General features: G+C 43.8%; 1 protein-coding gene across 6 annotated transcripts in view; it reads right to left on the bottom strand.

Annotated features, from left to right (window-relative positions):
* Positions 1 to 366: 366 nt before the first annotated feature.
* STK33 (serine/threonine kinase 33) overlaps positions 367 to 17,606 on the bottom strand; it is a 75,031-nt gene continuing 57,791 nt past the window's right edge. For 4 of the 6 annotated variants that reach the window (XM_066631454.1, XM_066631448.1, XM_066631456.1 and 1 more), the window contains 5 exons: positions 11,143 to 11,255; positions 10,781 to 10,866; positions 2,286 to 2,540; positions 2,014 to 2,097; positions 370 to 1,156 (listed from right to left, as the gene is read on the bottom strand). In XM_066631454.1, the coding sequence (XP_066487551.1) occupies positions 986 to 1,156; positions 2,014 to 2,097; positions 2,286 to 2,540; positions 10,781 to 10,866; positions 11,143 to 11,255 (709 nt within the window). In that variant the 3' untranslated portion in view covers positions 370 to 985. Of the gene's footprint in view, positions 1,157 to 2,013; positions 2,098 to 2,285; positions 2,541 to 10,780; positions 10,867 to 11,142; positions 11,256 to 17,606 lie in introns of all 6 variants that reach the window. The other 2 variants (XM_066631439.1, XM_066631441.1) reach the window with 1 other exon arrangement.

Here is a 17,606-nt window from a genome sequence, read left to right as displayed (position 1 = left end):
CTAAAATAATGCCAAAAAGTTTGAAACAAAAGTTATGAAAGCATCTGGATCAGATAACCATAGATTTAGATAACCATAGATTTCAGATAACCATTTATCTTAGTAACTATACATTATTAATAACATTACTACTGTAGTAGTAGTAGTAGCAGTAGTAGTAGTAGTACTTAGTAACTATACATTATTAATAACATTACTACTGTAGTAGTAGTAGTAGTAGTAGTAGTAGTAGTGGTGGTGGTGGTGGTGGTGGTGTCAAGGGTATGCAAGCATAACCAGATGAAGAATTTTAAGCAGACAGCGTTACCTTTAAAAGAAAAAAAACCTAGTATAAATGCTTTGATTTTTCCTTTGCAACACCATTTACTTTATTTTTACAAATGAAGATTAACTAGAATGTGAAAGTTATCATTCTACCATAGAATTTTATTTTTAAACACACAAGAGTTTTAGCAGCAGGAACGTCAGCAATTTTCATAATATCTAAACAAGTTTGAAATAAGGTCTAAAAGAAATCTACAGTGACATAAAGGTATTACAAACCAAGTTTTTTGACCTTCATATATGTTACAGTGCCTACAAGTTTATAAGCAAAATCCAAGCATATTCTTACAAGTGCAGAATGCACAATTATTAAAACAAAAACACACCTAGCCATTGCATACCCTGGCTTCACAGAAAGTCTAGCCTAAGTGATGCCTGCTTGTCTACAATAAACAAAAGACAAGACTTTCTAGACAATTTTGCGCTTCTGAAAGTAATACTATCAGTGGATGCCCTCACACAGCTTAGGAATTCACACTGTTTTAGAACTTTTATCAGCACTACTGTGAAGCTGGAGCTCTCTTGATGGTTTTGGGTCTTGGAACAACAACATAAAACACTTAACAGCTCAGGATTCACTGGTCGTTTCCATACAGTCACCACTTTTTGGCACTGGAATATGTTACTTTATAAGAACTGCATTTGAACGGAAGGATCTCTCCTAAGATTTCTTTTTCGTTTTGTGCAGGCCGCTAACAGCAGATTTCTGTTTGTTTGCCAGTGCTTGATTTGAAGGAGAAGACTTTTCTGAGTCTATTTTCTTCTCTTGATTATCTTGGCTCCGCTTTGAAATTAACCCTGGAGACACCATCCCACTTCCACTGCTCTGAACCTTAAAAACAAATAACAAGAACAACAAAGTCAGTGAATACCGGGGGGGGGGGGAATGTGATAGTGGCTGTATCGCTCCGGGTGGGGCAGGGGAAACAGTGCAGTGGTGCAAGTTCACTCAAATGGGAGATGTGTTGGGAGGACCTGTTCCCCAGCTGTGTTATGCCATAGTGGCATGCAGTATGGCATCCACAAAGGCTGCAGTAATCTGCAGGAAAAGTGGAGGTTAGAATTTCTTAAGCGCACACCTTTCTTAGGCACTTTGAAAATGTCTACAGCAAGAACAGTCATTCAAAGAAAGGAAGTGGTGCCTTCTCAAAGCCACTGCCTATCACTCAAGTTGTGATGGGCAAGCATTTGACTGTACGGGTCAGGCTTCCTAGATTACAACACATCCCATTTTGGGAGTCTTTCTGAGTTTTTTTCTTTAGTATGGGGTCAGCATGGGTTCAGTTCACTGGTGGCTCACCATATGTAATTGACATGTGCTGGGCCTATTCTGGACTCACAGCCAGGCTGCTTGCCTGGAGGTGCTGTTCACGGGAAACACACTTTCCAAGGGATCCCTAACCCATGGGACCTGCACCACTGGGGGGGGTGCATGAAGGGGGAGCATGAAGGGGTCCAGAGGGTGATCCTATGCTGGTGGCAACATTTTTCTCATCATGGGAAGAGCATGCACATATAGTTGATCTGGGTTCAGCTCACACGAACAGTGCCTCCACAGGAGGCCAGTCAGGTGTCAGTCCAATAGAAATTCCAAAAGCTGCTAAAATGTTCATCAGGTGAAGGGGAAACTGCATATCTGAGCTGACCCTTAAATTAAGTGAAAGTGATAGTTTTGAAGTGATTGCTTACACTAGAAGATGATTTGAGAGATGAGCTCTTCTTTCTAAATGTCCCATTTGGCAAAGCACTGCTTTGATGTTTTTTCTTATTAACCTGGAGAAAGGGTAAAAGTCAGTTTGGTTTTCAGGAGAATTCAATCACAAGAAAGCACAGAGGCCCATGGTATGCGCACAGTTTGACTATCTGAACACAGATCTTGACTTGACCACCACTACTCTGAGCTATTGCCCAATTTGCCTTTCAAATGCATTTCATCTGAGAAGTATCAGGTTGTCTTCTACCTGTTTTGTTGGCGTGGAGGGCTTGCTGCTTCCACTCTCTGTTTCCGTTTCAATACTGGTCTCCGAGTTGCCATTGCTGCTAATGGGGCTCTCATGTCCTTCACGGATGTCTTCCTGCACTGTAGTTGTGGATGTAACACTCAGTTTGTCTTCCGTACTCTTGGAGTCCCCAATATCAACGCTGATGGTGCTGTCATTCCACTCCTTCATCAACTCCAGAACATTACATGGTCTCTGAACTGTGTCTCTTTCACCCTAAACAGCAGCAAGGGTTTAGTTGTATTTTTCAGCACTTAATCCTTTCACAAAACAGAAACCTAGCCGCCTGCTTTCCCCCTTTCTGCTGGAGGTCTTAGTTTCTTGTCTTGAAGACCAAATATTTGTAAGTCAATCTTGTTGTAAATCATCGAGTAAGAGAGAGTAAGTAGTTCCAAGAGAGGAACTACTTTTTAAGAGTTGAATGGAAAATAGAAAAAAAAATCCTTGACGATAACACTTTAAAACTCAAACTAAGTCAGGTTCTTTAAGGGGCATGCAGACATTTTCCCCATGTGTATACTAAATTTATGGAGGGGAAGTGAAATGCTCCATGTTCACATGCCTGAAGGTCAGATCCTATGGCAGGTGCACATTCAGCATTAACAGGATGTTCACATCTCTATGTCTGTAAGGCCTCTCCATGCAATCTCTTACTTTATCAGGGTTCCCCATTGCATGGAAGGACCCCATGCACATACCGATGTACACACCTCAGGACCCTTTCTCACTAACGAAAGAGGGGAAACCCCTGTTAACTGGACAGTTACCTTTACCTTCCAAAGCTCCCCTTCATTCTGAAAATACTTGCAGATGCACATGTAAGGCTAATTATTTTAGCCTTACAAAGCCAATCTTGTATTTTTCTCATGGGCTGAATCCAGAGCAAGTCAGATATATTCAAGTCCCACTGAAACCAGAGTCTTAAATATATAAGCAGTTATATATACTTGTACTTATGTTCATTAATTTTTTCATTTTTATTATAAAAAACATTCTACCCTAATTTCCTCACATTTTCCCTCATTAATGTTCTGTTTCTGAAAATCCAAAGGTGAGGAAACATCATACTTGGAGTCCAATGCATGGCATAATACATGCCTTCATTTGCCTGTTTAGATTCCCCCACCCAGAATGGCTCTGAAAGGGACGGGGAGGGGCCACTTACACTGAGGTTCACTGCAAAACTTAGTGCTCTGCACCCCCTCTAGCTATGCCACTTCTTCTTGGACACAACAGTTCCATTCCTAACTCTACAGAACAGCAAGGACCATGAATGTTAAGCTGCCTTGTAGTTCCTTTCGGGGTGACACAGAAAAGCTGAGGAGATAGATTACTTCTCATGCTTAATTTGGCATGCGAAATATATCCTCCCCCTGGTGGACTCAATATATACACAATGCATTATAGGAAGTGGTTTGCTGTGAAAAATCACTATGCAAGATACCTACTGCTCTTTACAAAAAATCATATAAGTGTTTTTTAAAGTTTGCATCTGTAAAACAATACGTGAATGAATCTTTTTCATTTAAATGCATGTAACATGAAACTTTGACCATAGTATGAACCCATTCAAGGTAACATGAATTCAGGACAGCATAACCACACTGATGTGCTCTGCTTCAACCACTGAATTATATTGCCTCTATTAACAGTATATTTCAGTATTTGCTTCCTATGGTTTTTGCAATAGACATATAAGTGGATTCTATTCAAAGGACGGGGGTTGGGACACGACAGGCATGCATACAGAGAATTAGTTCTATGTGAATCAGGATAATGTATTCCCAGGTCTTCTGAATTTATAGAATGATTTTCAGATGTGGACTCCAATTTTGCAGGTGCAAATTTACATCTGTAATTAACTGTAGACAAATTTGATGTTGCAGACATCCAAATAACTACCTTATTTGCAAGCACATTCAGGTAATTAAATTTCTAAGTGCACCAAATCGTACCTACAAAATAAGAGGCTGTTGTGGCCTCAGGAAAAAAAAACCCCTATTTTTTAAAGAGCTGCAAATACTTAAATAGCACATGAAATGGGAGGGTGGTTGTGTTCTGACAGTTTTTAAGAAAGTGGAACCACTTAAGTTAATTGTCTGTATTGCCTCATTTGAACACCTGTTGAGTTTAATTGGCTAGCATCTGGTGCTAATTGTGGGGAAAGTGGAGGATTACTAATTGGTTGCCTTTTAGATTGTTTCATTTTCTTTTGTCTTTCCTTCAAGTCGTTTGTGTTCAGATTTTAAGGGAGTGCATGTCAGTGAGATGCAAGGCACAGAATGAAGCACTATGTCCCTCCATCATGTGGCATCCAGCATACGTTGAAAACACATTTTCCACTTTGTGATCTTCACTAGACTGTTGCTCTGAATGCAATACTCCCACACCGCAGCACCCAGAATGGAATTAAAAGGCTTGTGGGAGAAATTGCTCAAAAGGTAAGGCCTGGGGAAACTATAATAGTGGAAGAAAGTCTCTCACAGTATTTTATGTGCAACGAAAAAAGCCATGCACATGTACATAGAATAGAAAGTATTTCAATGGAGAGCTCAAATGTTAACTAGTGGACTAAATTGTGAAATGCACAATCAATGAAATGCTGGAGAACGGATTTCTGTGCTTAAGAAGGTCAACAGCTTGGTCCCAAGGGAGAGTGAAAAGAAGCACAAAGGAGAGTCTCCATAGTTGAAAATAGTAAAACACAGCCATGAATGGTAGAAATAATCCCTGGTGACAAAATTCTCCATCATCTCTAAGCTCTATGTACGGAAAGTCTACGTGAAAAAGCAGTATGTTTGCTTTTATAGACTAGCACAGTGGTTCTCACACATTTAGCACTAGGACCCACTTTTTGGAATGAGAATTTGTCAGAACCCACCGGAAGTAACATAATCAAGCAGGAATATTTGTGCAATCTTAGGCTGCAATCCTACCCACACTTACCCAGGAGTAAGTCCCATTTACTAACATTGTTAAGAGAATATACATAGTAGCTTCTTAAAAGTACAGGTCTGTAACATTTCCCCAAATGCAGTCACATACCATGGTAGCATCAAGACGAATATATTAAAAATTAAATATTGAAATGAATGGGGACCCACCTGAAATGGGCTTGTCACCCACCTTGTGTTTCCCGACCCACAGTTTGAGAAACACTGGCAGGCAGTGTATAATGAAAGTAAAAATTCAGATTATTTCTATACAAAATCTCAAGCACTAAGACTTTCAGAGGCTCATGAAATGCATCAGTGAAACATCCTAGGGCCTCCAAACCTCATACATGATCTTGGAGCCCAATTCTATCCTTCTTTTAGAGCCCAATTCTATCCTTCCCCCACCCCACCCCCTGCTGGTGCAGCTGTGCTGAAAAGCAGTGTGCTGTATCCAGTGGGGGGTATCCACTGCATGGGCCAAACAGGGTGCCTACTGTAGCAACCTGCTCAGTTAGCCACATCCCCATTCACTCCATGCCCTTTGCTTCATCGCTGGCACGTGCCAGCGTGGCTCTTGGTACAGCTTTCCTTTTTTTCCACCTTCCACTGCCCACCATATACCATGGCAGCAGTGCCCTGGAGTTTATGATCACCGGGGAGTGTGCCCCCCAAGCCCAAGAAGTCCTGGAGTGAGGATGTTGCAGATTTTGGGAGCTGAGAGGTGCTTCCCTTTCACAGAGTCCCATCCCAGCTGAGGTTAGAAACAACTAGGGTGGGAAGAAGGGATCTCTATCTGCTGACAAAGTAACAACAAGTGTGATCTGGTCAATGCTTTTATTGAATGGCAGCAGTGATGGAGCAGCATCTGAAAGAGAAACACACACGTGGGGTTGCCAGCCATCTCCACCCAGCAGGACTACTGTGTCATTGCAAGTTATCCAACAGATAGTCAAATAATAGGTGCCGGTGAGGTCTGGTTGCACCAGTTGGTTCACTGTCTGCCATGGAATTTGCAAAGCCACAGGGGTCTGTCTGGAACGAGCAGGTCAGCAACTTCACCAAACAGCAGCTGGACTCATGCTGGTCATTGCAGACAGGCAGGTTATGGGTGTCCTATGGGATTGGCACACTGTCCTCACGTGTGGGACAGCTATCTGTGGGGAGCAAGTAGAAACACATAGAGAGTAACAAGGACTTGAAAGTAGCACCAGTCACACCTTTTCTCTGGCTTGGGATGTGTACTTGGTATTTATAAGGGAAAGTGGTTCCACCAGTGTGTGCATGCAGTGGTGCCCTGCACGAGGTGAAAACAGAGTGCCTTGGAACATGTCCTTCCTCTCTCCAGGGAGGGAGGAGCAGCAGTGGAACTCTGCAGAGGATCACTCTTCAACCCCCTGGTTGAATGGCAATGGTGCAGTCCTGAAAAACGAAAGGGGTTCTGACTAGCAGTAGCAATGCTTGAAGGCCCCAACATTCCCCAAAAGGGAGGAGGCACTCTCTGATCTTAGCAAAAGGAAGCAATGGTTAAGCAACAAATTGGTAGTGGAGACACATTTGATAATCCTGGAGGATCACAATGTGGGGCAGGGGTTGACACATGACAGGGAGATGCAGCATCAATATTTTGCTGCATGGGATTTCCCCACCCCACCCCCCACCCCTGCTTACCTGGGTGGGTGCATTGTTCTCCCCCTCTTAGGGTGATGAGGTAGAGGTTTTAGTTAGGTGTTTATGTGTGGAGACCTCTGGGGGCAGAGTTCCTGAAATAAGAATTCTGAGAAGTGTTAACAAAATATCTTGTAGTGATACTACAGGAGTATCTGGTCTGGTCTGGGCAGGAGGGCTGGTCTGGGCAGGAGGTCTGGTCTAGAGGGTAGAGCCTCCGTTTGCTTGAAGATAACAGCTGAAGGTCGCCAGTTCGAGGCCACCGGCACGTGAACAGCGAGACCTTGAAGCAGCTGACAAGTTTTTCCATCTGCTCTTTGGCCGCCCTTCAAGTGAGATATGAAGGATTGTCAGCTTGCGTGGGAGGAAACTGGAGGCCAGAATGTGATACCAGATCATAAAAGGATCCATCTGAAATGTTGTAGTTCTTGAAAGACAGAACCTTCTTCAATTGTAAAAATCCCTATAGGGATTTAGTATAGCCTGCCTGTGTAAACCACATTGAAATAAAGTCTGAGGAGAAATCTGACGACCATGAAAGGCGGTATATAAATACCTGTATTATTATTATTAGTATTAGTATTAGTATTTACAGTACTTCTGTACTGCAGCGAGTCACGGACTCTTCACTCACAACAGGAGAGGAAACTGAACGCTTTCCACATGCCTCCGACGCATTCTCGGCATCACCTGGCAGGACAAAGTTCCAAACAACACAGTCCTGGAACGTGCTGGAATCCCTAGCATGTATGCACTGCTGAAACAGAGACGCCTGTGTTGGCTCGGTCATGTCGTGAGAATGGATGATGGCCGGATCCCAAAGGATCTCCTCTATGGAGAACTCGTGCAAGGAAAGCGCCCTGCAGGTAGACCACAGCTGCGATACAAGGACATCTGCAAGAGGGATCTGAAGGCCTTAAGAGTGGACCTCAACAAGTGGGAAACCCTGGCCTCTGAGCGGCCCACTTGGAGGCAGGCTGTGCAGCATGGCCTTTCCCAGTTTGAAGAGACACTTTGCCAACAGTCTGAGGCTAAGAGGCAAAGAAGGAAGGCCCATAGCCAGGGAGACAGTCCAGGGACAGACTGCACTTGCTCCCAGTGTGGAAGGGATTGTCACTCCCGAATTGGCCTTTTCAGCCACACTAGACGCTGTTCCAGAACCACCTTTCAGAGCGCGATACCATAGTCTTTCGAGACTGAAGGTTGCCAACAACATATTATTACTATGTTATGAAAACAGGTCCATGTTGTGAGGGACAAGAGGTTGTGTGTACAAAGTAAGGTCCCATGCTGTGTGTCTTCTCATCTGAGCTGCGGTCTCCGTGGTAAGGACTTTACTGCTGGAAGTTGGCGTGCTGTGATTGGGTGCCAAATGTAGCCTGCAGCCTATGCTCTGTCCTACAAAAATGGGCGAGGCAGGGGAGTGGTGGAAGGTGCAATTTTCTGCTGTTTTTCTCTTCCCCATTGTTCCTTATGGGGGGACTTCTATCAACACCAGCTCTATTGTTGGTGTAGCATTTTTCTGGAGTCAGGGACATGTTTGTTGTTTGAAGGGTGGTTAGGATACAGTGTACAGAGACTCATCCTCACTCCTCCCACATCCCTCCACATCCCTCCCATGTTATGCCCCAGTTTCCTTCCTTTTTTGGCCACTCTGCCAGTGGAGTTTTGCTGGCTTCTGAGTGATGTCTGAATACCTCAGTACAGCATTTTTTCAAGAATTGCACCAGCATCTGTGGTGCATCCATTGGCAGGTGGACCTACACTGGTGTGCTGTTGTTGTGTCCATGTTTATGGAGAGACACTGGCCTATCTCAAGGATAGAATTGGGCTGTTAGTCATTTCCATAATTTTGTGGTTGGATTTATCATCAGTAAATTTCTGAACAAGAAAGATGTGTAACAAAGGGCATTTCTGCTAAAATAAGGTTTAATATGTATTTGTTTAAATGTAGATACTTGCCATGTTGCTTTTGGGAACTCTCCATGAATGATCTTTAAATGACGATTGCAGAAGTTCCCAGTGGAATGTGCCCTTGATTGTTTATTTAGAGGGTGTTGTGCCAGATTTTTCTGAAATGTCATCTCCAGTTATGTAGAATGATGAGTTGTGCCTTATAACTTTTTGGTGCAAGTAGCTACAGTCTCCTGATGGAGAGTTCAGTGCCACATGCATAAGCTCTTAAGAGCCTCACATGCCACTTGGCATCAAGGGGTTAATTTTTTGTACAGCTCCGACACGATAAAGCACTTTCAGCACTACATATCTGGACACTGTGAAATCACTAAGGCTCATAAGACAGAAGTTTGAAGCCTAAACTTCAAGAAATAAGAAGAGGTTCTGAAATCAGTGGAGTCTTGGCTCCCATGGAATCCAGCACTGGTCTGAAATTTTCTTATTTTGTTATTGTATTGTGTTTTGTGAGCATTTTGTAAGCCGTCTTGGACATTTGTTTTGGCAAAGTGAAGGCTAGGTATAAATTCTTTAACTAACGGGCAGCCCAATTCTGAACTTCCGTGGCGTGCAGCTTCAGTGGCACGAAAACGGCTGCTGTTGCATCCTGAGCACTTTAGGCTATTGCGGGTGGCACCTCGGGTAAAGGGAACTTTTGTCCCCTTCTCCTGGGTTAGGGAAGTAGCCCCACAATGGGGCTACTCAATTCACTGCCAACCAAAAGGTCGGTGGTGAGGTAAAAGCATTTATGTAGGGCACCGAGCCCCCCACAAACACTCCCTACCTCCCCACTCCCTCCCCACGACACGCCTCCTCCCCGCCTCCTGCCCACCCTCTGCCTGCCTCCCCCTCCCCAGAACGCCTCCTTTTGGCCTCCCCCTCACACCCACTTTTCCTCACAGTGGCTAAGAGGTCTGTATGACCGCCGAGCAGCGGAGGCCAGGAGCCTGCCTCCAGAGAACACTGGGGCTTTCAGTGGCTTTCTGAGGCCCGCGGAGGCTGCGTGCAGCGTCCACGGGCCTTGGAAAGGCCTCCGGAGGTCCTAGAAGGACACTTCTGGTTTTTGGCCAAAAACCAGAAGTGCCCTTCTAGACCTCTGGAGGCCATTTTGAGGCTCATGGAGGCTGTGCGCGGCCTCCATGGGCTTCAGAACAACAGACGCAACCAGAGGAAGGTTCCGGTCATTTTCACAGCTGGGTGGAGCCCAAATTTCACATGACTTGGCTCCACACGAAATTTGGTATAAGTGTGGGTTCCAGGAACGGAACCCTCATGAATAACAAGGCTCCACCTGTAATTGATTGCTGAAGTCGTAACTTCCTTTCGCTACACTCCCCCTAAAAACTGGATATGTTTAGTACTGAAACCTTTCACTATCCCAATCTGTCAATGCTCTGCTTCTACTCTTTTCTTGCTGATTTCTGCTGATGCTTGCTAATTTCTAAAATAAAAATTCTGATTCTTAGGTGGAGCTATCTCGGTGAGGGGATGCAGCCCAGAGTGTATCCCAAGGTAAAGCCTAGAATAATCCCGATCCACTGAACATGGAGCTCAACAAATACTCCAGAAGGCTTCCCCCACTATCGTAAAAAGATTAAAAACAGAGGCTTCAGCAGGTGGTAAAGTGAAACTTTTTGTTTGTTTTGTTTTGTATCTCCTGATAGAGTGCCATTTTAAAAAGAGGGTCCTGTTTGGAAACCACTGATCTAATGTTGTTGTTACAACACAACATGCAAGATAGTCACATGCAAAAAAATAGCAATTCTATTAGACTTAAAGGTTCCAATTGTAATGGGTCATTAGGAAAATAGCAACACAACATCAGATGCTAGCCAGAAAAAAATTAATTTCACAAATGAAAATAAAACATAAGTAGTATTTTAAGGAAATAAAAGAACTTACTGTTATCCATTGGTTATCAAGTAGTTCATTAGCTGTGATTCTGTGGGCAGGGTCTACTTTCAGAAGCAGCTGCAATACATGTTTGCCTGTAAAGAAAGTTACTGGTAAACCTCATTTCTGTTAAGTGTAACAAACAAAATCCCAATTGTCTCTGAGTGCTTTAATCCAACAAAGTATTTTACTTCTAATGCTCTGAAGCAGACTCCCACCAACAATTTTGCAAATATTTCTTAATATCAATTTTACATTTATGAGAAAACACATTACTTAATGGAACTAAAAAGGTCAAAATATTGCAACAATTTGCTGAATTTCAAGCTGGTACTGTTGTAGTTAGTTTTGCTAAATAATTGTTGACTTACCAGCCTCGCTGACTGAGTCCCAGATTGAGTGTTTAAACTGAAGATCTCCTTTTTTTATAACATCAAAAAGTTTTTCTTCTGAGCCTGCCATAAAAGGTGGCTCACCACAAAGCCTATTTTGGAAGAAAAAAATTGAAAGGGCAGTATATAGTCTGATCCTGTAAATACATTTCTGCTTTCCTGCCAAATGTCATCAGATGTCATGTGTAAGCATAAAAGCATGGACTCTACCTTTTCATTTTAGGGCTGTATCTTTCTATTTGCTTTTCTATAACCCGCCAAATGATTATACTTGGGCAACAAACTGCTCAAGCAGAACACCATCAATTGAGGAATACAGGATCTTTGCCAATGGTTTTATCAGTGGCACAATATCACAGTAATGCAAAATGCAAAAGAACAGGCTATTACTTTAACAACAAGTAAATGTACATAAAATATTCGCCTACAGTCTTGCTAAGACAATCAAGCCTCAGTACAGGTAGAGCCTATTTATCTGCGTTAGTTCCGTTCTGTGACTCGGCGCGATTAACAGAAAAGCGTTGTGCTGAGTCCATAGAGTTAGAGTTCATAGAGCAAATAGGTTGCAGCCTGACACTTCTGGTTGGAAGGAAACTAAGGCAGCTGTTCTCAACTCCCTCCACTCCGTCCTCAGCCCTGTTGCCAGCTGTCCTGCTTCTTTCACAGTTGGAATGGCGAGCTTGCTTGGGAAGCCTCGTCCTCTGTGTCCCAGGTGGCCTCCCAACAGTGCTGCAGGTTCTTCTCCTCCTCCTCTTCGCTGTTGCTGCTCCTGCAACCGTCCCAACCACCATCATAGAAACTCCTCTGCCCCGGAGCATTTTGGGACTTCTAGTACGGCTCTCTGCTCACAGTCACCTGTCTCTCCAAGGCTTCCCAAGAGCCTGCATCATGGGAGGGGGGGGATTCGGCAAACACTCCCTGGGTTTTTTAAAGCAATCTCCTCTCCTCCCCCTCCTGCCTCCCCCTCCTGAGCCCTCCCGCCTCAGCTGCCCAGCTTCTTTCACAGGTGGGATGCTGATCTTTTAAGAGTCCAGCCTTATGCGTTTCTACCCAGAAGTAAGCCCCATTCCAGTCAATGGGGCTTACTCCCAGGAAAGTGTGGAGAGGATTGGGCTGTAAATTACATGCTTTGCTTGTTGGGAAGGCTTTGTGATAGCCTGCACCATCTGGGGGGGGGGGCAGAATTCAGCAAACACTCTGGGTTCTTTAAAGCAATCGCCTCTTCTCTTTTAAAGCAATCACCTCTGTTGCTACAGCACCGGCACCGCCTCTGTGTGTGTGTGTGTGTGTGTGTGTGTGTGAGAGAGAGAGAGAGAGAGAGAGAGAGAGAGAGAGCGCTCCACCTCCACCTCCACTTCCACCTCCACCTCCACCTCATTGCACGTGTTCTGGCTACAAAGGTTCTTGCCCCCCCTTCCCCTCTTCAGCCCTGGCTGGCTCAGCGGCTCCAGGAATGTTACTGTTCCTTTGCAAGGGGAACCTCTTCCAGGGCTCCAGGGCTATTCCCTGCCTTGGCGAGGCAGAGCCTTTTTGCAGTGTTTTGGGCTGCCTGGAAATGGAGCGAGAGGCCAGTGCAGGGCAAAGGAGGCAAAGGTGTGTGACATTCAGTACCCCACCCCATTCTCATTGAGACAAATCCAAAGATAAAAAATCTGTGGATAAATAGGCTGCACCTGTATTCCACAGCTGAAATATTATCATATTTAGCATCCATGCTTTTGAGAAGCTGCTAGCTTGGGGAGGGGGGGTGTGATTTGAGGTCTGGAAAATATGCCTTATCAAAGAAAAAAAGAATGTTGGTCGAATGAACATAAAGAATCTGCTTTCCGCCAAGTCAGATCATTGATCCATCTAGGTCAGCACTGTACATTGACTAGCAGAAGTTCTCTAGAGATTCAGACAGGGGTCTTCCCTAGACCTACCCAGTAACTGACGCTGGAACATCCATAAGAAAAGCATATGCTCTAGTTATGGTCTTTCCTCAATACCATTTTTAAATTTTCAGTTAACTACCTAGTATAAAAATACAACTAGAATCAACCCAATAACATACATTTTGGTACACAAGGGTAAGGATCACACAGCAACATTAAATAAGTGATATTATGTTTTTGTAATCTATTTCTGTGTAACGAGATCCCTTGCCTAACTACACCTATACCTATACCTACACCTATCTTAACTCGTGCTAGTGCCGGTGGAGCAAACATTGTGCCACTGCAAGGTGTTGCAAATGTGCCATAAAGCACATTTGTGATGATTCACAAGCAAAGAGTGCTAATGGGAAGGCCTGAGCTGTCCTGCCAGCACTGCATCCAGTCCCCAGCCACCAGTTGAGGTGAGTAGAGCACTGAGTGGTGCAGGGTGACGAGAGGGGTTGAATGGAGTTAGGGAACAGCCATACCAGAGTGGAGGAGGGACCTGGCAGCTTAATACAGGCCTTCTCGGACTTGTGCCAGCAATGTCACTATCCCCTTACCTGGAGTAGACCTACAGCTTTCTCTTAACCAGTGCTGGATACTGCATAGGCCATGTGGCCCCACTGCACCAGTCGTGGTTGGAATTGGGCTGTCCTTCTGTGATGGTTCAATTAAAACCCAACTGTTTGCAATTTTTTACTAGAAATATCTTGGGGCCAGGCTATCTGAAGAACTACTCGCCCAGCATTAACCTGAAGCCTTGCTCTGTGTTCATCTACTATCAAAACTGTAGTAGCCAGGCACTACAGACAAAGTCTTTTCATTCGGGGCATCTAAATTATGGAACACCTTCTAATGTGTGGCCCACTTGCTCTCCTTGCTTCTTGCTTTTCAGTGAACAGCAAAAAGGTGCTTGTTTCTGGAAAAAAATTCATAATACCTTTGCAAGGATCTGCCAGTAATGTTGGAGCCAGACAAGAACAGATTCCAAAAGGTTCAGAATGTGCCTTGGCGATCCTGAGGCAGGACCAAATATATGTCAACAGAAAGGCAAGGGGAGGGTATGCTTTGTGATTGAGTAGCACCCCAGTCCCACCTGTTGGACATAACTGGTTATTGTATCTATCTGATCAAGCTTTGTATCCATCCAGCTAAGTTCAGGCATTTTCTATTAGCCTGCCTGTGCTTCCCCACCCCCCACTTTTATTTAATTCTTTCTCTCTTTTTTAGATTTTTAATAAACTAGTTACGTTTTGACTCTGCTTACCTAATTCATGATCATGGTTAATTCAGTGGGCTGCAACATCTGATCATCATGCAGATTCTAGTGTGGTTTTGATTTTTAATAAGAACCCCTGGGGTTCAGTACTCTCCTGGGAGGATTTTTCCTCTATCTCTACCTGGTTTCTGTAGCTAGAAATGTTGGCAGCAGATAAAAATTTCCTCCTTCATGTAGCTGCTGGTCCAGTAAAAGGAAAACACAGAGTAGGAACAGGTGTGCATATGCTAACCACTAGACACTACTCCCTTTGCTGAGACTGCCTTCTCCCTGGGACCTTCCCTGACAACATGTAAGTGTAATATGGCAAAAAGGTAAACTGACAACAGAAACAGCTAATTTACCAAATAAATTATTTGATATGAATGTTAACTCTCTTCTCAAAACATAGACGCAGCTTTGGATGATGCTGACACCTGTGTTTGATGGATGCCTGTCACTTTCAATAAAAAAAACAGAATCATTACTGTGAGGTTTATTTAACATTGTCCTTACTGAAAAGAACAGCAGTAAATATTTCAACTATTTTCAAACTGCTTTCCCTCAGCATACATTTTTCAGAGACTTTCTATTCTCAAATACATTATCTTTTTCTCAAATATCCAACCATGAGAAATTCAGGTTCATAGCATTAGTAAGTATGTCTGCACTAAATATTCTCCCTTCAGGTTTCAGCTCCAAAGTTAAAACTTTAAGGCCCAAATCCTAACCCACTTTCCAGCACTAGCATAGCTGTGCCAATGGGACGTGTGCTGCATCCTGCAGTTGGGGGGCGCTCACAGAGGCCTCCTCAAAATAAGGGAATGTTTGTTTCCTTATCTAGGAGCTGCATTGCTCTTATGTCTGTGCTGGAAAATGGGTTAGGATTGCGCCCTAAGATGGGTGAGTGATCAGAAATATTTCCTGAAAAAACTTTAACTGTGACATTATTTATAGTATCTGCTTCTCCTCATGCAGTTGCTTCAGCGCCATTTTTCCGCCCAGTTATGGCTTCTTTCTTCCTAGGTTAGTTTGGTGATCCCATTCAATCAAAATCAAATAGCAAATGTTATGACATCACAATGCCACACAGCCAATTAGAATTGGCAATGTGATTATCATTGGGACGAAATGAAATCAGTTGAAGGGCAATGTTTCTAAGATCATACTGCCTGATTCCCCATTATTGGCTGGGATAATCTAGGAAACTATAGTTTCCTAGATTATCCCAGCCAATAATGAGGATTCAGGCAGTGTATGACGATGACATCATTATCCTATGTAGTCAAATTAGATTTGGCTACCTGAGGACACCAAGGGCAAATAAAGTCAACTGAAAGAGAGCAAGGGAGGACAATATAAATGAAAGAAAATACTTCTGCAGGCATTGCTGAAAAATCATGGACACAGAGGAAGCATTTTTTTAACGTTTGTTTTTTTTTAGTGTGTCATTTAGGCCCAGATCGACATGGATGTATAGTTGCTTTTCAGAATACAGTAATGAAAATACTGAACAGATAACATTAATTTGGAGTGATCCATCAAGTCAAATCAGACTCAGTTCACTGGGAGCTCAATAAAACATAATTATAAGTTATTTTGTTCATCTCTATTAAAATAGAAACGGAATACAAATTATAGTACATTCAATTTAAAATTTTACATTTAAAAAGCATTGTGTGGTATTATCCTATTCCACTAAGAGCACAATCTAAAGGGCCCAATCAGCTGGCGCAAGTCCCCTGTGCCTGCTCAGGAGTGTTGCAAATGTGCTGTAAGGCACATTTGTGCCTCCTTGAGAGCCAGGGAGACCAGCACAAGGACAGGCGCTGGACTCCCTGTGCCGGATTCTGGCCTGTAAAGAGTGAGTATGTGCCAGCCCAGGGAGGCCAGTAGGGGATTGGGGAGGGTGGTGGGAGGGCGGAATAGGGGCATTTTGGGGCAGGGATAAGGTGAACCAGGACCACAAGGGGGGTGTGACCAGCCTGGGGGATCTAGACTGTATCCTAACACCCCTCCAGAGCAGCCCTGGCACAGATCCAAGTAGCCCCATTGAGGTGGCAGCCACGCTACGTGGAGTATGAGGAAAGAAATCCACCTGCTCACCCTCACCTCTGTTTGAGTCTGAATTCGAGCCATTCCAGAAGCAGGGGAGGCTGTCAGGCAAAGGAATGGGGGTGACCCGTGCCAGGAGGCTCCAGGACATGGCTGCTTGCACCAGCAATATCACTAGTGCAGGTTCAAATTGACCCATTACGACTGTTGGGCCTTCCCCCAAGGCAGCCTTGGGCAGCCAAAAATCCCCCGCAGGATGCAGCAAAGCCTGCCCCAGTGCTGCTATATTGCTGTGCAGAGATTTAGGTAGGATTGGGATGATCGGTTAATTGCACAAGGTTCCTTGCATGTGTTTCAATTCCCCTGTATGAGCATGTTATAGGAGTACACCCAGTAACGAAGTGCCTTGAATTTTATTTCCAAATACAACAATACAAGGATATTCTATATTCTATTAACTCTCTGACAGTTCGTTTGATTTTTTTACTATCAACTGGATGAGGAGCAATATAACATTACATTGTTATAATACAATTGTGGTTATAAAATGCTAATTTAAAATATTTATATGTTAATTAAATTATAATGTCAGGAGTCCTGAGCTGTGATTACAATCAGCACAATTCACTACACTCTTTTTACAAGGCATGTGAATGGTGCAGGCTGCAGAAGCAGCACAGAATTCTTACTGGCCAAGCAAGTCATCTGGGTATCCCAGCCCAATTACACTACATTCAACAGCCCTATATTGTGCAAACACAACTCCTTCAATGGCAACATTAATACCACAAATTATGGTCATAAAACCGGTACTGCCTCAGCCTTAAAAAGTTTGCAAAACATTGCATCTGCCATTAATTGAAAAGAAAAGAAGCAATACCAACTGTGCAATATACATTACGATATGCAGAAAAACAATGGCTTGTGATACGGAGGAAGGGAGTGGGGGCGCTGAGTGGCTCAGAGCCTGCCATGTCTACTTTCTTCCTTAAAACAGCATAGGTGACCAGAAACTTCTTCAGACCATGCATGCCCTTCTTCTCCTCTGTTCACACCTGACTGGAACTGAGACTGCTATGACCACCTAACCTCTTCCCAGAGCCCAGCACAACTGACTGGAACTAGGCTACACAGTGACTTGAAGGGAAACATTCTCTACCTTACCTCTCACATACAGGCTAGTCTAGCACTCTGACTCAAGAAATGAACAT

This window comes from Tiliqua scincoides, chromosome 1 (assembly GCF_035046505.1).
Source record: "Tiliqua scincoides isolate rTilSci1 chromosome 1, rTilSci1.hap2, whole genome shotgun sequence".
Lineage (NCBI taxonomy): Eukaryota > Metazoa > Chordata > Lepidosauria > Squamata > Scincidae > Tiliqua > Tiliqua scincoides.
Note: the sequence above shows the minus strand (reverse complement) of the source record. Positions and strands in the feature narration are given on the sequence as shown.